General features: G+C 42.1%; 1 protein-coding gene across 1 annotated transcript in view; it reads right to left on the reverse strand.

Moving 5' to 3' along the window:
* Positions 1-23,156, reverse strand: part of PCLO (piccolo presynaptic cytomatrix protein) — a 1,621,199-nt gene that overhangs the window by 859,875 nt on the left and 738,168 nt on the right. The window contains exon 9 of the mRNA XM_078674179.1: positions 20,775-20,911. Coding sequence (XP_078530305.1) covers positions 20,775-20,911 — 137 coding nt within the window. The remainder of the gene's footprint in view (positions 1-20,774; positions 20,912-23,156) is intronic.

Here is a 23,156-nt window from a genome sequence, read left to right on the forward strand (position 1 = left end):
TGCATATGAAGAGGGAAGTAGCTTGTATCAGTGTAAGTAATACTGACAGAGTTTATCACTGCGGTTATTATTCCTACATAGTTGTGAAGTTGATCATCATGGTGATAATATATGTTTTCGTGATGATATGGATATGTTCTGTGGTAAAATTACATTTGTTGGCTATTCGAAGAAAATATACATAAACAGGAATAGAAGTATTTGACATGGATAATACAGCAGCATTTGTGAGGAGAAAGAGAGGGGCAAGAAGTCTCTTCTGGAACTTCCAGTGTCATGACTGGATGAACTGTTGACTTTGTTTCCCTATGTTCCATGGGAAATGTAGTTTCTGCTGAATATTGTTGACGCTGCTGGAGTCAGTAAAATGAAGAAAGCACAGCATAATCATCTCCCTGTGTCCTTAATAGAACCGAAACTTTCCTTCACAGCAGATAGGAAATTATATAATCTAGCCTGGACAGAGCTCCATAGTCAGAGCTCCAGTCTGCTACATTCTCAGTAGTGATCAATCTTGTTCTCTGGTTAAATCATACTTTAGCAGAAACATATCACAAACATGCAAAAGAAAAAAACAGACTTCAGGTTGAGTACTCCAAGATATATCACTTCATATCAAGCCCACTAATGGGCTTATAGCTGTAAGTGCATCTAAACAAATGTAGGTCGAAAAGATCCATTGTGAAATGCTGTCCTTATGCTGTAGAGAAGGGAGCCTATTGAAAGAGCTACAGATAACCTAAAAATGTACAGAAAAGAACAGCAGCATTTGGAAAGAAAAAATAGTACTGTTCACCCCCAAAGTCAATACCCCAGACAGTCATAAACACTCAATGGAAGATAGTTAACATTACAGTTTTCTTGGACTCAGGGACTTCCGGGAATGTCAGAGATTTGCCTAATGTTGGAAATGGCCCTCTCTGATTGTCAGCCCCAAGCCTTTTGTCTTTTCCCCTCTTGTTTCTGAACACATTTTTCTTGGCTTTTAGGACTCTGTGCACTTCACCACTACCAACCAGTGCCAAAGCGCTTGTGTTCTCTTCTGTAAACATGGAAAAACGGACTAACACCCAATTGGTACAATGAATTTCCTTATAAGCCCTTAGTAAAGTAGTACTACATGACCTATAAATTAAATAAAATGCTCGTGAGCCGACAGCTCTTATTGTGCCTCAACTTAAGTAGCCATTTTAAGACATGTCTCAGGCCTGCCACTGTAGCCTGTGAGCAGTTTTCAACTGCCACATTGACCTGGCAAAATAAACTTTTTGCCAGGCCAAAAAATATTTTAATACATATGTCACTCCTAGGATGAGCCCTAAACAGCCCGTAGGACAGGGTGCATTATATTTAAAAAGCTGGACATTTGCTTTTAAGTTTTACATGTTTACTGGTTGTAAAAAAACTCTCAAATTACTTTTTCACTATTGCGAAGCCTATCTCTCCCATTGGATAACATTGGTTACCTTATTATATTCAATACATGATATCATTTGATTAGGAGCAGGTGGGAAAGTCATGTTTGGTCTCTGAAGAATTGTAATTTAAATCCCTTTTTAATGGTGAAGACGGATTTTAAGTCACAATTCTGAAAATGCCACTTTTCGAAAGTTCAAAATACAACACAAACACCTGGCTCTTTACTAGCCTACACTCCTACTATTTATGGAGTACCGGCCGACTATTCTTTTATCTGTCCAAATAGAATTTTTATTAAGTAGTCTTTAAACTGATCAAAAACAATTGACTGAAAAAGAAACACATATTTCTCAAATTGACCCAGAAATCATCACATATAAATAACACAATTACCAGTCAGAAACAAATTGAACATATGTCAAAATAAGAATTATGTGCAACAAATTACAACAAACGACAAGATCACTGAATGAATACAAACATGAAACAAATACAATAAACATTTAAAGCTTGCATCACCTATGAAAAACACAAAATTATTTGTGAAAAGTGTCCAATTTTATGGACTAAACTTGTTATTTCAGCAACAATATCACAAAAGTGTTAGACATATTGAATTCATCTTTAATACATCCAACAGCTGACTGACCTCCTGTTCTGATCTAAAGGGACACAGAAAGCTCCGGACACAAAATCTACAGGGACACAAAAATCCCATCTAATATTCTTCACTGGACCTGCCTGAGCCTTGCTGGAGTGAGTTCCTGATCCCCAAGTGGTGCTTCACCAGGGCCCTTGGCTGGCATCAGTGAGAGCTCCTCCGGACCTATTTGAAGTTTCCAACAAATCTGGTGCAAAGCAACATGAAGTCTTGCAAATCCTTGCAGCACAGCTAGAAGGGCTCATTGGAATGAAGATTGAGTGACGCAAAGCCCTGCAAAGCATCACTGCGCAGATGTCAGCCTCAATGGAATCGATGCCAGGCAACACAAAGCTCAGCAAAGCCTTGCTGCACAGCTGTCAGTCTCATCAGAACTGATGCAGAGTGCCACAAAGCCCCACAAATCCTTGCAGCTTCACTGGAATGGATGCCAGACATCGCAAAGGCTCGCAAATCAACTCTGCTCAGACCACACACCAAGGACATAAGGTACAACCATTAGCAGGGTAATCTTGGTGCTGCACTCCCTTGCGGTAGGCCTGAAAATGTAACTATCTCCTGGCCCTGAGTGACCGGATACCCTCAGTTGGCGCTGCTTTTATCTAAATCTTTAAAATAGCATACATCCAGTTTTAAATGAGCGAATTTTAGTTGTTTTGGTGTCAAATAATTTATTAAATTGTAAACTATTTTTCTAAATTTGTGTGGGATTTTTCTTGTGTTATGTTTCCACTTTAATGCTGCGTGTACGCTGCAGAAATACTTTACACATTGCCTCTGAGCTAAGCCTTACTGCTTTTGGGCCAAGCTACCAAAGCAACAACTTAAATTCTCACACCTTACAAACATCATTTGTAGTGTCTGTAGGTCAGAGAACAAAGAACACTTAGGGCACTGCCGAAAAGGCTCTTACATTTGGACTCCTTTATCATTTCACTGAAGAGCTGGAATTGGATTTTAGGACCACTCATCATGAAATGATATGATTTGTCCTTTTTGAAACACCCCCAGCTAAATCTCCTGATGAGCAACAGGCCACAACTCTTTATTTGACAGAGGCCACTGCAGCCTGGAGATAACACTTCTGTTTCCATTACTTATTTACTTTTTGTAAATAAGCCAACAGTGATTTCTGGTATGTATATAATTTCAGGTCACAGTCTTTTATATTTTCTTCTCCAGAGTGGATGGCAGTATAATCTTGAATTTCAGCATTCTCCTTACATACATTTTGCGATTCTTACTGATCCTCAGTGAAGCTATGCTTTTCAGTAGTTGCTCTACCTTAAACAAACAGACTGTCTTATTGGGACTAGCAACAGAACACTGCTATTGATGTACATCAAACTGGAACTAACACTTTAACTCTAGAAGTGATGAACATTATTGATCTTAGAATAACCACCCTTTTCCTTCTGGAGGGAAACTTGGTCTACGAATAACAAATGGGAAGCATGACTGGCTTGTCTAGTTTCAGAACATTAGTGGGTCAGATTTTCTACCTGTCACAATGACGGGATATAGTGGAAACCCACAGTAAAATTTAACCATTTTAAGAAATGTTAACTGACTGGTAGGACACTGAGCTGGGAAGAGCAAGATAGCAACAAGAAGGATTAAAATACACATTTACAAAGGATCAAATGGGCCTAAAAGATAAAAAATAATTGGGCACTAACAAGTGAATTGTGTGGGGAGAAATGAGGGGATCAATCATTCAGCATCATCATGTCACACCTTGGAGTTATGGCGGGCAGTGACTTTATAAAAGGAGGGCCTTCAGATCTATTTTGGAAGCACAGAATGCTGGAGTATTTTTGATGGATGGGAGTATAGAGTTCCATATCCTGGGTGACCTTTTGGAGCACGATTATATGAAAGTTCTTAATTTCTGGAATCTAGGCCTTTTTAAAAGAGGGTTGACAGAGGTGTAAAAGGTGCATTGCCCTCCTGAGATGGTCTGTTTGTCAGTTATGTCTGGGGTGTGCATTATGGAGACTTAAATGTTCAGCTGAGAGTCATATACACAGAGTTCTTATTGGATATAGTGTTTTTTGTAGCAGAGAAGCATGTAGTTCTACGTAAGTGTTAACGATCGTGGGTGACAGGATTACACATTGGGGACTAACTGGAGGATTAGTCATTAGGGACTACTTGTGGTTGTGGTTGTGGAAGTGCGGGAGTAGAGGAGGGAGTGATATTTGGGGAGTATAACAACAGAGCATTTGCTGAAATAAGAGGTGAGCCATCTGAAAATAATCCTGCTTAGTCCCATTTTGTTGTTTTCAAAAATTTGTGGAATAGAAGTGTGGTTACTGTATCGAAAGGTGTAGACAGGTCAGGTAAACTTAGAAGGCATGAGTAACCTCTGTCCACGAAGCCAAGAGCGTCATCAATGATTTCCATGATAGAGGTTTCAGTCCTTTAGCCAGCTGGGAAGCCTACCTGGAATTTTTCAAAAAGGTTGTTTTCAAACAAGAAAAACATCCAATAGCACCATCCCGTGAACAAACCAACGGCATTAGTCTCCCTATTCCACAGGCCAAGGTTAGACTCAGAGATTTCTCCCTCCCTTCAATCAAACACTTAGAAAGTGTAATCACCAATAGTGAATCTGGCTTGTCTCATGATTCCCTACCTCCTCAAGTTATGAGTCTCCTAGGGGACCACATTCCATGACCTATTCACCAGCTCCTTACACTCAGTGACTCTGCCCTCTGTATGGAAAAAAGGCAATCATGATCCCCATGCTGAAAAAAACAAATGCAGACCCTAATAATATAATTACCATTTGACCGATCTCTCTGCTCCCTGTGGTAGCTAAAATCAGTGAAAAAGTGGTGACTATCCAACTAACTTAGTTCCTGGATAGTAACAATCTCCTACACCCTTCGCAGTCTGGCTTTAGGGCCTGTCACAGCATGGAGTCTGCCCAGATGGCAGTCACCAACTCCATCAAATTCACTCTGGATGCTGGTCAACACACCCCATTGATTTTATTAAACCTCACAGTGGCTTTTGACACTATCTCACACAAGACCCTGATTCACCGTCTCTCTCAGATTGGAGTAGAGCGGAAGGCTTGATCCTGGCTGAGGTCTTTTCTGGAAGATAGTGAGCAGGCTGTTTGGCTAAAACCTTCTGAAGCCAAAAAACTTAAGTATGGAGTGTCTCAGGGCTTAGCCCTGAGCCCACAATTTTTAATCTTCATATGAAACCACTAGCACATCTTATACAATCTTTTGGCATTTGTGTCATTTCATATGGAGACACCACACAATTACTATGGACCTTTCACAACAATGTGCCAGAAAAATAGACCAACTAATGCTCTAAAGTGCAACCCTGACATGACAGAGGTCCTGCTATTTGGGAATAATCCCCTGTCCGGCTAGTCCACCCATCCTCCCCCACTGATACTGCCAGGAACGTGGGAGTCATTATAGACACTAAATTATCCCTCAAGCCACAGACCTCGGCTATTTAAATGTTTAAAATCTCTGCCCTAGGAAGCCCAGAAATCCATGGTACAATCCTTGATTTTGTCGAGACTTGACAATGCAAATATTTTGTACATTGGGAGACCAGACTACCTGATACAAAAAATTCCAAAAGATACAGAATGTGGCCATTAGCCCTTTGTTAAAACTGCCTAAATGTATCTCACTACTGCGGCCAGTTACACTGGCTACAAGAAGAAGAGGCTTCTTTTTAAAGGACTGACAGCAGCACACGCAGCCTTTCACGGGACAGGCCCCAAATACATACAGAACAGTTTGTCCCCCCTACTGTCCAAACAGACCCCTGAAATCTCAATCATACTTATCACTCCTATTAGACAAAAGAAATAGGGCAGATCGGCCAGCTCAGTCCTTGCATCTAAACACTAGAATGTTTTCCTGATTTCCCTGAGAAGCATCCAGGACATCAAGACATTCCATAAACATTTGAAAACCCACCTGTTCAAAGACTGAGTTGGTCAACCTGATGTTTGCCTAGTGCTGGGGCAATCAAAAACTGCTGCATGCTCTATAAATCCTTACATTCATTCATTCATTCAAACAGGAATTTGTTGAGCTGCATCTGAATACAGCTTTCCATGATCCTGGCAGTGATAATGAGGGTGTAACTGGGCTGCAAGTTAATGAGGTCTTCAGGGTACACTACTTGAATCTTTAGTAAAGTAGTGATCCGACCACTTTTAAGGCAGTGTGGTATTTCTCCCAGTGAGAGGGAGGAGTTGATTTGCTTAGTCCAGAAGTGGCTGGTGGCTTTAGTCAGGCTGAATGGGATCGAGTCTATAAAATGTGATGAGAGTTTGGTTTTAACAATTGTTTCAATGAGGTTAAGCTCCATGACTGCACTGAATGAACACAAGATGCATGTTGATATCATGTTGTGGTCTGGTGCAAAATTGGGGGTTCGAGAGACAATTCAATATTCGTTATTTTTTTCTTTTAAGAATCTGGCTAGGAGTTTGCAATTCTTTATTGAGTTTATGAGGCATTTTAGAGAGCGAGGTTTAAGTTTTGTTTTACAATTTCCGTATTTTCCAATTTGCCCTATGTACAGACATCCCAGAGCTACAGTGAGTTGTTGTTATATATAGTACAGACATGTCGTTGAATGGTTATTTAAGAGCAATGTAAAATAATTTTGCAACCTGAGCTACAAAGTGTGCTACTTATCCCAGCACTATTCAGAGATGTCTTACAATGAACAATTGTCCTGACCTACACCATGCACTGCAATCCCAGTACTGAGACACACAAGTGATCTCTCAATGTATCACTGTTGTAACTTGCACTTTGCACTAGTGTATCACTATTATCACATCTGGCGGTCGCATACAATGCACCTTGGTCCTGAACTGTAGCATGTAATGGCATCTCACCATTATAAAGCTCTCAGCATTTAATACAATGTGATTTGATTATGCACTAGTATATCATTACTAAGACTTTTTGTGATCCCTAAAATCTAATGCACCTCTGCTTAAATTGTAGCATGCTCTGGTATCTCAGTTTAACAATACTCTCAACACTTAATATATTTGGTAGACACATTCCGATTAAAAGTTAAAGTATCTATCTGTTTTTCAGTACATCTGCTCAGAGATGTTTGTAAAACCTAGAAGTTCAAGTCACATGCCTAAACCCAACTCATCCTTACATCCTTCTGATCTCAGTTAAAAAGAAGAATCAAAGCTATGGGTAATACATTTCCTTAACATTGTTATTTATATTTATTCAGTTTAAATGTAAATACTCCAAATTCTTGAATGAAGCACAGTATGAAATGGCGCAAAAAAGTCGTTAGGGTGTGAAGCTACAACGAAGGATCTGTCTGATGTGTGGAGAGGCTAAATCCAGCAAATGCAACGCCTCTCTATTTTTCTGGGTGAAGGGTATTTGGAAGCTTTCTATGAAGATTAGTACATGTTGCCAGGTCACACGGACATTAGACTTTTCACCGATAAATCATTGTACGATAGTCTTTTATGTATAAACCAAGACAGGTCTGTAATGTCGTTAATGCAAGAGTTTAAACTCCCCCACTTTGGATGTTGCACTTGGTCTTGCCTATGTGCGGCGTGATAACGGTGGAAGATAAAGAACCCACCAGCACCCGAGTGAGTGAGTGAGTGAGTGAGTGAGTGAGTGAGTGACAAGGAAACAGTAAACCAGGTGTGCACGTCCAGTTATTCTCCATCGCTGGCTGAACTAACACATGCCCCAATGCACACAACAGTTTGGCGACAAGGCTGGGATCAGGAGGCCCTACATTGTCTTGCACAGATCTGCACTGCAGTACCTGCTACAGTCATTACACCAAATTTAACTCCAAAGCTGAATGTTTGAAACCCCGTCAAGTATTAGATCATGACAGCCTATTTCACACCTCTGGTGGCACTCACCAGTACCACACCCCCAACGAGTTCCATGGTACATTGTAAGGCAGTGCATGAGAGCCTGGGGCATGTCACAATCTGGGCAATACATCACCTGAGAGAGGTAGCCCTGCCAGCCACACATCGCCTTAGCACAGACACCCCAAAACCTTTCCAGGCAGTGTGCTCATGTTGGAGCATACTTTGCCTTGTGCCACTGCCTGTTTCAAAGCATTTCTATTGCTACAAGATACCTTGGTCTTGCTACATTCTACAATGCTGCAAATGCGATGCTAGCATTCGACATGCTTTATGCACCTTCCTCAGTAGCAGCGTGGTAGAAAATATGGGTGGCAAGAACTACCTGTAGGCCATGAAAGAAACTGTAGTAGTGACTAAAAGATGCGTCGTCCTCCACCTGCTAGGCGAAGAAGTACAAAGATGTTCCTCACGCTCCAAAACATCACCATACACAATGACTACAATGCTGCGCTGGTGCTCTGAAAATTCAGTTCAACATGCAAGAGCACCCTGACTGCGAACGATTTGTCCTTCATCTGGCAAGACAAGGCCCATGCTAAGCAACTGACCCTTTCTACAGGCACCTTAAAGGTATAGCAAGCAAGTGCAAGTTTAACAATGTCGAGAAGAGCTACGCGTCCAGATCATTTCCATAAATAAATCCTGTGCACTGCCAACATGCTATCAGCCCACTCACTGCTCATGCCTTGCGACACACCCATGAATTGGTAGATGTGAGAGCTGCCAACACTGAGCTATCATTGGCGTCCAAACTAATCAAAATAGAACAAAGTGAGTCCAGCAAGGAAGCACACGCTGTATTCAGAAGGAAGGCAAGCTAAGGGTAAACAAATCATGCAACTGTGGAAATTTGACAAACCGAGGACCATGCATCCTGCAGAGTGCAAGATCAGCTCAGTTTGCGACAGGGCAAATCACTTTGCAAATGTATGACTGTCAACTCATGCAACTTTGACAACAGTGGACAAAATGCAATAGAAAAACAAATCCACAGTAATACACAGAGTCTCACGATAGAGGAAAGTTGCAAGGTGAAGACTCGAATGCAACAATCTCATTGGACTCAGAATAGATTCTCTTAACCTCTGCACTCGTCGGCCCCGTACTTTTCTTAAAAAGAACACAACCATAATGCATCCAAGGACATCCAATGAACTGTCTGATCGATACGGGTTTCATAGCATGTGTGATGCCAATAACTGACCGACACCAGCTGTGCTCCTTGCCGAAGTTGAACCAAACAACTACTAAGATCTACACCTAAGGTAACACCACCTCAATCGACCACCCATGTGTCTTTATTACCAAAGTCACACCCCAAAGGGAATACACATTGGCAATTATTTTCGTGACCAAGACAAAGGGCACAATGAAAATCAGCTGAATTGCAGCAGAAGCCCTCAAGCGCATCTCTTTCCCATTCCAGTACAACAGCAATCCGTCACACAGATGCACAAGGAGGTTGTTGAAGTATTCCAAGGCATTAGATGTCTCAAGAAGAAAGTAAACTCCACACAGAAAAAACAATATTGAGTTATTTGGTTAGAGATTCTCCAGCAATGACATATACCCTGACCCCAAAAAGCTAAATGATAAGGTGCATGCCCTCGAAAAACATATGTAAGTGAAACGTTTTCTGGGTATGTCAACTTACTGTGGAAGATTTGTAAAGAACCTCACCACGTTAACTAAACCGGTACATGAACTCCTCAATAGTGAGTAGCCATGAATATGGGGATCATCAACAAGCATTCAATAACACAAGGGCAGTCTAGTCTGCTGGACCTGCCATGAACTGATGGCACCGGTCGTTGATGCTAACACAACTGGGCTAGAAGCAGTCCCAATGTAAACGCAGCATAATGATATCTGCCTTGCCATTGCCTATTCCAGTCTGGCACTCATGGGCGCTGAACAGAGATATTCTCAAAATGAATAAAAGGCTATTGTGATGCTGTGGGGCTGCAGACATTTTCACTGGAATCTACTAGGGAATGTGTTTTGAGTATGTAGTGATCACCAGTATCTTGTACTCCTGTTTCCAGGGTCCAAATCCGAACGCCCCTCGGATCAAGAAATTGATCTTAGAGCTCAAAGAACATGACCAAGAACAACCTGATACTATGAGGGAACCACATCATCATCCTGTTTCAACTTACACCCCGCAGGCTCATGCAGGCTGTCCACCGCATGCACCAAGGAGTGGTCAAAACAAAGATGAGACTTAGAAAAAAGGACTGCTTCCCGGATCTGGAGGTCTATATGGAGAGGATAGCAGATGACCGTTTATCCTGCCAATCAGTGAGGCAGTCTGACCAGTCCTTGCCAGTCATCTCTGAATCTGCCCCTTTGCCACTATGGATTCAATCGAATGCAGACTTCGCCACACTCAGGAGGCCAAAAGCTTCTTGCTGTTGTCGATTACTTAAATAAGTACCCCGATGTTGAAATGATTTAATCAAGGTCAGCTGAGGGTGTAATACCAAAACTCGGGAACATGTTTCCCATTCAATGCATTCCTCTGGAAGTCAAAATGGAAAATGGACCAACCTTCTAATGGCAGGCAAGAGATCTCCACACTCTTCCACTCCCTGGTTGTAAAAGACAGGAAAATTACACCCAGATGGCTCCAGGCAAATGGATTAGAGAGACTTATGAGAACACTCAAAAAAGCGATACAAACTGCAGAAATGCACAGTGACCACAAGTTTTTATAAGACTATTGTAACACACTGCATACTACACCAAAAACATTCCCTATTGCAATGCTAGCAGGAGCACACATAAGGGAACTTATCCCAAATCACTGGGTTTCAACTGTACTCAGTCCTGAAGCTATTCATGACCAGAGATGATAAGAGTACATCTTTCAAGGTGGGCAAACCAGTACTGCTGTACATCTGCCAGGAAGGTGGGAAGTTCAAACCCGGATTTGAATATCAACCCTGTTATGTCAGACAAATTAAAGGTATTATGATGACGGCTCACAAGGAAGTACCAACAGCATACAAAATGTCTTCCATTTTCAAAATATTTCAAACCAGGCTGCACAGCAAGCAGTTGTGACATCAGCCCATAAAGACTCATTACTTACCTCTTTGTTTACTCCAATCATCATCCTAACAGACTCTGCCGGCAGGTGCCCAGTGGGACCCACTAGTTCCCAGATTGAGAGGGCGGCATCATCACCCAGCCTCCAAGAGCATCAACGCTCACTGCCGTCAGAAGATGTCAACCCCTGGGGAGGGGGGCATCTCTACACCTTGAGGCCCCACCCTTCACCAACCGAACAATGAAAGGACTATGAAAAGTGAAGTAGGTTTTTTCTCCATGATCTCTCTCTAATTTATGGTATTTGAAATGTTGGCTCCAATCTAAGAGTTGGTAGTACTGCAATGTTGTTAATGGGAAAGTTCCGACTCCCAAGTCTTCGATGTTGCACTTGCTCTCACCCAGGTGCTGAATCATCACTGTTACCAACGAAGAATCAAGGAGTGCACAAGTTAGTGCATGATGCAGGAACAGTAAAGCTTCCAGTTATCACGCTCGCCGGCTGTGGGGACACAGACCCAGCGGCACGCAACACATGTTCAAGAATGCAGCAGTAAAAGCCTGGGAATGGAAACGCTGTCTGGTGAAACAGTCAAATGGCAATTCTTCTTGTGCTGGTGTCCTGTCACTTCTCCTCTTTTACAAGATCGAAGAGTCTTAAGCAGTATTTCCCATTTAGAATGTATTCTAATAGATGTCCTTTGCATTATCTGCAACATGTCCATCACAGGGAATATTGCTAGGTCAAGAGAATAGCTCTACAACTATCTCTAGGATGTAAACTTTGCCTTGCCTTAAGTGCAAGTACCTGTCGTGAACATGGCTTCTTTTATCTAGTTATGGATGTGAAGTGAAGGTACGCACAGGTGACTCGTAGTTTCTGCTAAAATAGTCAAACCCTGTCTCACAATGGTCTATTGAACTCGTCAATTCTTTGAAACTGATACTTCGAGAAAACGAAATAAAAGGCTCTATAGATATCTCTAGTAACAGAACAGACCATGGCATTTCACCCTTGTAAACCTACCCAGCGCCGGAGTCATGCTCCAGAGACCTCAAGGAGCGATCCGTGGTACAGCACCCTTGTACCCCGAGTCCGGATGCCACGTTCCTCTAGAAAGAGCCGGTGGAACAGGTGCTCTACCAGGCGCCAGCCTTTTGTAGTGCCTCCTAGTGCACATGGGTATCTAGTACCCAACCCTGTTCCTTCAACTTCTGTGACGGTGAAGGTACGTATCTGTGCAGAGATCAATAGTAATGTTGAAACAAGCATTTGCAATGCAATAGGTCCCGCCTTTGGGACCGTATATGTATTTAGCTATGCAGCACATTAGCCTGGGTGCTGAAACCTCTACTGTTCTTTAACATGGAGGGAAAGTAAGCTCCAAACTGCGTGACATGCCAGGTATGGGAACACAATGGAGAGAAGCTTTGCCTTTCAGTAGGAAATGGTATAGTCCAAAGCTTTGTTTTTAGTATAAAATCAGGGCCTTCGGTGGTCATATTACTGAAAATATAAGATTTGAAAAAAATATTATTGTCTACGGGTGCTCGTGGAAGACAAATTCTATGTAATAGAATCTAGAGAATGCTAAAGTGATTCTGGTATTTTACTGACCTCTGCTGGTCGTTTTCTTTCAAGAAAGTTAAATTGAAGCAGTTGCTAGAAAAATTTAAAAAAGAAAGTCCCTCAGCAGGAGGCAATTCTGGTATTTTACTGACCTCTAATGGTCGTTTTCTATCAAGATAGCTAAATAGAGGCAGTTGAACAGAAAAATATCCCTAAGGAAAAGGAGACAAGTCCTAGGGCTGATCTCCAGAGCCCACAAAGTACATACACATAAAGTATATACTAAAATATATACAGGAGGTCTCAAATGCTCAACCTAAAGAGTGCAAACCTTATGAAATGTGTTGTGAAAATGTGTTCCACAAATCGAAGTAATATGCTGAAGAGAAAATACATATAAATATTCTCAGTCTAGGCCAAAAATAGTAAAACAATAGAAAGACAAGATTTTATTTTGGCAAATGTAAATTTGCCACGTTGAGTATTTCATATGCAATAAAACAAAAAGGAAAACAACTTTCAAAATGTTTCTAAGTTTCACATTTTTCAATAAGATAAAACAAAATATGTACATCTATATTTAAATTACATTTGTCTCCTTAAACGTCAGTGAAATAGGGTAATGATTAGCTATAGTAATGGCAATGTCGGAATGGATGTTCTATTAGGGCAAACCCATTCCAAGTTGGCTGCGGATGTATATGCTTGCCTTATCACAGGTAGGGCTGCGTGTATCATGAAGCACGCTCATGTGTGAATTAGGATGCACGGTAGCTATTTTTTCACCATTTTAACATCGCAGATGGCCTAGTTAAAACAGTCAATTCAAACGGTGAAAATCAAGCGCACCAAAGGCATGAAAAATAAAGCTTGCAGCCCAGCATTTTGAAATGTGTCAGGGAGCATAGGGGTAGGGCGAAAGAATGAAAAGATGGGGAGCTTGGGGGTGAAAAGAGCATGCGGAGGAAGGACTGAGGGGACTATCATAGGCAGGAAGAGAGCAAGGAAACACATACACTCCCATGGAGTGTTCAATGAAAAAGAAGAAAGAGTCCTCTGAAGCATACAGTGGAAGAATACAACACATCAAAATTCCTGGGTGGGACCAAGACAATTATAGGAAGGAAAGCCATAGCTTTCAATAATTTAGCTAAGGTCAGTGGTTCAGTTATGTATCTAGCAGGTAATTAGTCTTTCCAGAAAAAATAGCATACAAATACAAAATGAGTATTCGTATTTAATATCTGTGACCTGGTGTACTGTCTTAGATATTAGCAGTTTAACATAATCCAATATCCTTTGCTAACAACAGATGCTCCAGGAAATCATTGCAGGCACTTCACTGCTTTTGGCTAATACCAAGCTAGGTGTATGTTGCCTATGGCTAGAATTACTCCTATGTCTGATTTATGGAATTGGTATGTTGCTGTGAGTCAGGAAAAATGTTCCTCTTCTCACCCACGAGGAATAGCTGTTTTTACCTACCCGTCTGGACTAAAACAAATCAATTCATGCCCTGATCATTTCTCAGCATCAAACAGAGCCTTGGCTAGTGGAACTTCAGGAGGATATTAGATTGTGACTGTTCGTCATCAAGCATCTCTTTTGAAAAGGACAGCCTATAAAGCATCTTACGTACTTGAAAAACTGGAGTGTACGATAGCAGCCTTGCTTTTCTCATATAAACTATGTTCTAGCTACATTACAGGTATAAAGAGAATGGGCGCCATTCATGGAAAAAACGCAAAACTACAGGCAGAGATTAATATGCATGCAGAGATTAATATGAATGCCGAAATTAATATCTGCTCCTGAAGGTAGTCACATTTATTTTTTACTGTACAAACATGCCCAACAGTGCATATGGAAAACTTCACCAGACACAGATTTCTAGGCATACTACTATAAATGACGTGACTTTCCCACAGGTTCCATTTCCCCCTATTGGAAATCTATATGGCAAAGATTTAAACACAGAGAGAATAAATTCCGCTGTGCAAATACAATTTTCTTTCTCTGCAACGAAATATTTTTTCGCCTAGACAAATCGCTTTCGCTAATTCCCCACCAAATATGGGTGCGATTCGTTCCCCTTCCGATCCTGGAAGGAGGTAGTCAGTCATGTTCCGGGGTGTTAAGTGGTCAGACTGGTGTTTGTGAATTCTCACAAATGTACATGTTCGTGGGGTTCACAAATGTGCAAAACTTGTAACGCTCCCTTTCCACCTCTTGTTTTGGATTTACTATTCACGGCGGAGAAAATCACTGTAGGAATTCCATTTGGGCCTGCCAGGAATACTTCTATGAGTTTCCAACAGAGAAAAATGACAGTATTTTTAGTCAAAAACGTATATTCAACAGATGTTCCTATGCATGCAAAGAAAAGCCTTCTTTGTTTTGCACTTTTATTTCACTGGTTGATGTATGTTTCCTAGAAAATAGGAAATTGTTATTGATGCTTTTCGTTAATTCAAGTTTGCTAAAAATGCCATGTATAAGATGAACGCTTAACTGCTTTTCCCATGACCATCATGTTTGGTAAAAATAACCAGGTAATAAAGATACCTTCCTAAGGGTTAATTCAACACAAGTGCACAGGTCGATTTTAAACTCAACAAATTAGGATTCTTTCAAAAGTGCACAGCCGTTTCGAAATATTAACTGACATTTCAAAAGATGAAAATCAAGACTTTTCTTAAATCCTACGATCAAATTAAAACAATGATTTTACATGTTCAACAGCTTTCTCTTTTTTTGATGCAATTTGGTTTAATAATAGTGTATTTTATAAATAGCTTAGGTGATCAAATTACCAAAAGCTCCAAATAACTAAGTAAAATCGATTTTTTAAATTTTACTCTTACAAATACTTTAATGTGGGTACAAAACATCATTAATCTATCATAATAGTCAAGTATTACACGTAGAATGAAATGTATTTGTACATTAAGGGGTATATTCACAAGAACGTGTTCTAAACATCACCAAAAAATGCTAACACAACTTTACACATCACAGCCTATCGCGGGAAAATAACCGTGTATCAACATAGAATTCACAACATGGTGGTTACATGCGATAGTCCGCTGAAACCACTGCAAATGTCCGCGATACAACCACCTTGACGGAGATAAAAACACAAGCCTCAATGCAAAAAAACATGCGATGGGCCAAAGCGCGATGAGGAAATCAGCGATAAGCAGCGCCAGGCCTCCAATACACACGTGGCAGGGGGGAAAAATCCCAATAGAAGTAGAAAAAACAAACACAAACTGACCAACACCCACGCAACATGGAGGTAGCTGGTGCCGGCTCAGAGGGCGAGCGCAACCCCACAAGCACCCCGGATGACCAGCCTGGGACCTCGGGGACAGGGAAGGGCAAGAACAAGAAGAAGAGGAAGACAAAGTTCAGTCCGCAGGAAAACAGGATCCTGATAACGGAGGTGATGGAACACAATCAACAACTGTTCGTCACTTCCAACGTGTCATTGGGCTTCAAAAATGGGATATGGCAGGACATCGTGGACAAGGTGAATGCCGTCGGAGAGCACAAGAGGTCAATGGACGAGGCCAAGAGGTGATGGATTGACATCAATCGCAAGACCAAGGAGAAACTTGCAGCCTAACAGAAGGCAGCAATGCAGACTGGAGGTGGGAGCCCAGCGCCACAACCAGCCACGGCCGGTAGTAGGTGTAAGTGCAGGGCTGTGACGTGGGGATGGGGAGGGGCAGGGTGGGGGGTAGTAATGTATGGATTACAGACTTTAACAGGTAAGTAAACATATAAATAAATAAAACGAATGTCGTTGTCTGCACTGCATCACCAAACGCGATGCAGTGCGCACAACAAAATTTGTTTTATTTATTTATATGTTTACTTACCTGTTAAGGTCCGTACTCCATACATTACTACCCCCCACCCTGCCCCTCCCCCTCCCCACGTCATCTCCCTGCAGTTACACTTACTACCGGCCGTGGCTGGCCACAACTTGTGCTGGATGACATAGAGGAGCTGGTGTCGACTGTCATCAGTGTGGAGACTGTGGCCGGAGTCAGGGGAATGGACACTGCTTGACAGGACACAACACAACCGCAACAAGGTGAGTGACCACCAGGTACTGGGGGGATGGGTGAAGATGGCCACAATGGCACACATGCACAATCAAGCAGAGCACAGTGTACACCCACAATGACTCTGGGTCATGGCCCTGATCTACAGACTGTCACAATGTACAATGCCATACTGTCTGAATGTCAACATGTACCATGCGGCTACATACATGTGGACACATTGTAATATACCATCTCCCCCTCACATTGCAGAGGCACCTCCTGCACAGTCCCAGCTTCTCTTCACTGATGACGAGGACACCCCCAGCATCGACACCCAAGCCCTCCAACACATCATCAATATTATCTGCACTCACCTCCAGGATCAGGACAGCCCAGCTGCATCGAGGACATCCCACCCACTACCCAAACCACCCAGCAGGAGGCAACCACAGCCCCGGCAGTCTCCCAAGACCCCCAGGAACAAACCATGGCCTTCCAATGCAGTGTGCTGGAGGGCCAGAGGGAGACGGCTGAGCAGGTGCAGGTGGGGTTCTGCCTCATGGCAACCAAACTGGATGCCATCCACGGGTGTCTAGGTCCCATCAGGGTCCAGCTCCAGTCCCTAACGGACACCCACGGCCAGCTCCATGGTCTCCAACATGTCCTGACTGACATCGCTGGAGTCATGACGCGGAGAGAAGAACACCTGCCCGCTCAGAGTGGCTCCATCGATTCCAGCCGTGAGCTGGCACACATGCGGAGAGTCATGGAGGACATGGTGCAGATGGAGGCGGAAAGGATGGCAGCCATTTCTGCCACAATGCATGGCACTGATGAATGCTGCTGCCTCCACACCGTCCACATCTCTGCCCCCTAGTGTGTCAGTGCCTCACAGTGCGGCAGGCGTATCCACTCCGCCACCTGAGGTGTCACTGCCACACAGTACGGCCGACAATCCTCCACCGGCCTCTGATGTGTCAGTGGCACTCAGTGCCGCAGACGGTACTGCAACACCCACAGGTGAGGCAGAGAACACATCTGGGGACGAGGACAGGGATGGGATGGTGTTCAGAAGGAGGCACTAGCATTCATTTCTGTTTCTGCTTGGTCACAGCCACTCCCTGAGGGCAAGTTTTCACACACACCTCACCCATCCGGCACAGGCGTCGCCATGTGACCCCGCAAATATAAGGGGCCGACTACGTCACATTCCCCTCTGCCAGTGGTGACTGGATGATGGACGCTTCACAGTTCTCAATCTTAAAGGCCCCAAGAGTTGTTGCGCACAGGGTTAGTGAAACCCGAAGCTTTGAGGCCGTCACAGGCCTACCACCACGTGGCGCTGACTGGCGTTTCACAGGGTTAGTGGCACCCGAAGCCTTGCGGCCGTCACGGGCCTGCCATCATGTGGCGCTGACTGGCGTTGCACAGGGTTCGTGGCGGCCATCACGGGCCTACCACCACGTGGCGCTGACTAGCGTTGCAGAGGGTTAATGGCCCCAAAATAGCTGAGCGGGTGTGCAGCCAGCGTTGATGACGTGTGCACTGATCAGGTCTCCGCCATTGATGACTCAGGATTCAGCCCCATGTGTGGGACCTACTGGGCCGCTGTGCGGGCCCTCATGATGTGGACCATGCTATGGTGGTGGGACCGGGTCTGGTGCTTGCACAGGCACGTGCTGTGCCTACTGATGGACACACCAGTGGCGGCAGGTGAACAGTGGAGCCTGTGTGTGCAGGGGCGGCGGTGTCTCCCTCTCTCTCTCTCCCTTCCTTTCCTTCTCTCTCTCTCTCACACTCTCCCTTACATCTCTCTCTCTCTCGGTTCCTTTCCTTCTCTCACTCTCTATCCCTTCCTCTCTCTCTTTCCCTTCATTTCCTTTCCTGCTCACTCTCTCACTCTCTCCATTTCCTCTTCCTCTCTCTCCCTTCCTTTCCTTCTCTCGCTCTCTCTTCCTTCCTTTCCTTCTCTCTCTCTATCTGTCTCTCCCTTCCTTTCCTTCTCTCTCTCTCTCTTTCCCTTCCTTTCCTTCTCTCTCTCTCTCTCTCACTCTCCCTTACCTCTCTCTCTCTCTCTCTCTCTCTCTCTCTCTCTCTCTCTCTCTCCCTTCCTTTCCTTTCCTTCCCTCTCTTTCTCTCTCTGGCTCAACTTCTCTGTTTCTCTGTGTCTCGCTCCTTTGCTGTGTGCATGGCACTCGTCCTGATTTTGTGCTTTATTTTCCAGGCTGTGACTTCGAGATTGTCCCTGACGGACCCGACAGGAGTCTTTCGCATTGGTGTTTTGTGTTGTATTTCAATAAAGTTTTTGGTTGTTACTTCAGTGCTGTGTGACTGTTTCTCGTTTTTCTGACCACTGATGTGTGTATTTATTTTGGCAATGTGTGTCATCATGCGTTTTTTGTGGCTCTTGTGCCGTGCACAGTATGTGTATGGCTGGGGGTGAAGAGGGGGCCTGGGGGTGGTGGCGGGGGATGTTGTGGCCCTCATGGGTATCGGAGCAGAATGATCATTGTCTCCATGGCATCTGTGGGTATTCAGGTGTGGCTCTTAGCTGGGCTCCCTTTCATGCTGTGAGTAGTCGTCTTGCTTAGCACCAGCAAAAGGCAGGTGTTAATTCCCTGCTGCTACCACGGCTTATCGCCTGTTTTTGATTCGCATCGCAGATCTGGCACGTATTTTTTGCATGCGATGCCTACTCTGCATCTTATTTGGGTTAGTTGGTGGTGTCCACCGTGGAGATAACTTTTGGGGCAGTTATGGCAGGAATACTGGCGATGTCTGGAGTTTGCACCAGCTTGTGAATGGGGTGTTAAATGTATCTCCACTTTTGTTGTGCTAAGGTGGAGATAAATCGGAGATAAGTCCTTATGAATATCCCCCATACTGTTTAACAGGATGATTTGCGAATTAAGCTCAAAGCAAATTATTTGTATTCCAACTCGTGCCTCAAACGGATCGCTCATGATGTGCAATCGTGGGAAACGTAGATGAAATGCTGTCGACCTCTAAAGCAGTATCTACATTCTTTTTCACCAATGCCAAACCTGGCTCTTTGATAATCCAAATCAGCCAAACAAACGTGATTATACTGGGTTCATTTCTTTCAAGTCCTCTAACTCTAGTGATTGAATGCCACATCAATTTCTTTCTCAATTTCAATCAATCAACCAACCAACTTTATTTCGTACTTCGTAAAATGCATAAAAGTATACATATAAAAGTTAGCATAAAAGGTACAATGAAATTAAGCGTGAACAAAATTCAAGGATTAGGGCAGTACCCACAATAATGCCCATTACATAAAAGGTTGAATCATAGAAATGCAATCATGAATATTAAAAAGACTTATATGTCAATAAAAGTGATCTCAGAGAGCACTAAGTAAAGAGCTGCATGCTTTATGGGTTATCATGGCAGCCAGTAAAAAGGAGGCCAATGCATAGCAGACCAAAGGAGTGTCTAATGAATAAAATAAAGAAAGAGCTGAGGACACTGAACTTGTAGAGAACTTCCTTAGGCGTGGTACAATAAAAGGCTTCCTCTCAGCTGTGTATAAAGAACAAAAAAGGAGGCGAAGTAGAGTTGATTGGGCAGTCTTATTGTCACAGGGCAGTAAGCTGTTAAGGGAAAATTGATTATTTGGGTGTGACAGCATTAACAGAATAAGATTCAGTCTGAATCTAGTGAGGATGTTTAAAGACAATAGAGCTATATGTGGGTTATTTAAATATTTATTGGTAATTATGTCAAACTGATTCGGCGCAGCTCTTTGGAACCATCTGAAAGAACGTATATTTACTGAATGACCTTTGTCAACCTATCGATCTTATGGTGGTGTTTAAATACTCGTACTACATTCATATAGCAAATGATCCAATGGCTCAAGTACAAGAAAGGAGACTGATCACTCTTTGCCTAACTGTGTTTTCTAAAAATAGCCTTTCAGGGTTTGCAATGGATATCTCACCACCCTGATGCCCAGTGATTCACCTTCCCATGCAACAGAATTAATAAAAGCAGGTGTTGAGCTTCTGTTACAAGACATATATGACATTTTCTTTATACATTAATAGAAATATGTCTTACTTGTTCTTGTTGATGATGAATTGATCGTGATTGGGCTATTCTTTCTGATAGCTTTCTGTCAAGGCCATGTCCATTGTCCAAGCGGGAATCCCTGGGCTTGTCAAACCAATCTGTTTCCTCTTGTCGCAGATGATAGGCTTTGAAAACCAATGACATGTCAAATGCCCTGTCTCAAAAGTGGGTGGCAATGAAACGGATAGCACATAGCACACAGCGGACATGCAAAGAATGTATAAACTGGCCATGCAAATCAAGCAAGAAAAATACAAGTGCACGTTCAGGCATTATCTTCATAAACGGATGAAATCTGAGATGGGAAGAATTCATTCCATTCATTAATCACCACTTCTATGCCATAAATTTAGTTTGAATTAGAGATAATTTTTTAAGTTAGCTACACATGTTTAGTTCTTTTGGTACCTCGCAGTTCTGATACAGACATATACGTTAAAATGTTAACCTGTCATTCTAACATAAATTTGGAAAACATAATTGAATGAAATCTGAAAGCTCATCCTAAAAAAATATAAAGGCATGCCATTAATGTGGAAGTGTGATAAATCCCTTTTTGCAATACTGTTATATTCATACCAATCCTTTGGGCTCAGTAAAAGTAAATGCACATTTTTAGGAGGTAAGTTGAAAATGTAAAAAAAAAAGACACGGTAATAAACACTCGCTAATGATGAATTTACTTTTTGTGACAAAGTCGCTTGTTAAATTATCTCCTACAATAAATATTTTGCATCTGGAAAGAAAATGTTCTACCACACTCTAAACCCAAAAAAGGTGAAAATCCCATCATTTGCTTCTAAGCAGTTAGACATTGGGAATGGTTTCAAACATATTTACTAAAATAAATTATGCGTAACATGCTTATGTAGAACATTTTTGTTTGCTTCATGTCACATCAGAGACATCAATAATTATCATTTTTATAGGTTACTGTGACATCTCGTCTTGGTATTCTAATCTCATTTTGTCTCCTTTTAAATTCCCATCTCATTTCCTTTTCCTAATTACCTAGATGGTAGCCTATTTATTTGTGCTCTTCAGTGCGCAATACCAATGTTGAAATATCCCTTCAGAGAAGTACAAAGAGCAGGGGGCATTCACAAAAGGAAATTGAAATTCAGTCAGTCTGGGGGACTAGAGGGGATAGCAGGGTGCAACAGAATACGACCCCTTAACAAAACGTAATGGCAATTAAATAAAGGTACTGGAAATAATTACAGCTGTGGCAAAGTCACCCACTTAAACGACTCTCTTCAGCATCTACTTGAATATCTATTGATTGTAATTTCTTTGAAAATATATTTATTTCCAATTCGGTTGAATGGCTCTTTATCAATGCCATATTCTATGTTGGCCAATGTTTTCTCTGAAAGGATTGCTCAATATATCTTCTACTTAGTGCAGGCAACAATTGCTGATGCTTTTGGTTAACTAACAAGATGCATAGTTGTGCTACATTCCATATCCAGTAAGATAACATAAAAATTGATTTGTTAAATTATAAACTGTTGGAAAAAGAATTGTTGTTTCCTTCTAATTATATGTCAGCATTGACTAATGCAGTCTATTAATGAAGGGAGCAGAATGCTGAGTTGTGGACTTGCATTACCACAGAAAAACGTGCATTTACATGTACTGAATAGTGTTGTTGTGCTGTTTATTTCCAAAGTTTTTGATCATTAACTGCCTCTGAAATATGAATTAAATTGTTATTATTATTATTCTTTTTTGAATGCTGGTGGCTGAAAACCAGTCGGGCTCACTAAACTCCCAAGAAAGCAGTCTCAAAAATGAAAACGCTTTAGTTCTTCTATCCTAAAATGTCGAATTGGAAAAGTCACATTTAGTGAAAATTTGAGTAGGTTATTTTGGTGGCCACAACATATTTTCACATTCTCCAATAATCAAGTTGTTTCTAATCCATTACAAAAAATTATTTAGGATTTGATTTTTTAATCTGAACAGAAACAATTATTGAATAAAGCTAGCACTACAATGTTCAAGCAAAAAGACATAAGTTAACAAACTAAAATCACATTCAATATTTTAATCAATTCCAAAGTCGAGTGGGTAAAAAAACAAGTATGGACGTGAATTTGTATCCAAACTGTTTTGGTAATAGTGTGTGAAACAAGCACTGATTTCCATGCTACTAAGTGACTTACATGTGACAATACAGACTATGAACTAAACGCACCTTTAAGATACTAATTAATACCCGCTGGTACCCTTAGAGATATATAAAAAAATTGTACATTATTCAGCAACTGCAATTATGTTCTGTATATCAATGATTTCACACCTTTTTAGTGTACATGAGTAGCTTGGGCATACTGTTTAATTTGAAAGTAAACTGGCCTGCGCATA

The sequence above is a fragment of the Lissotriton helveticus genome, chromosome 1_1, assembly GCF_964261635.1.
Source record: "Lissotriton helveticus chromosome 1_1, aLisHel1.1, whole genome shotgun sequence".
NCBI lineage: Eukaryota > Metazoa > Chordata > Amphibia > Caudata > Salamandridae > Lissotriton > Lissotriton helveticus.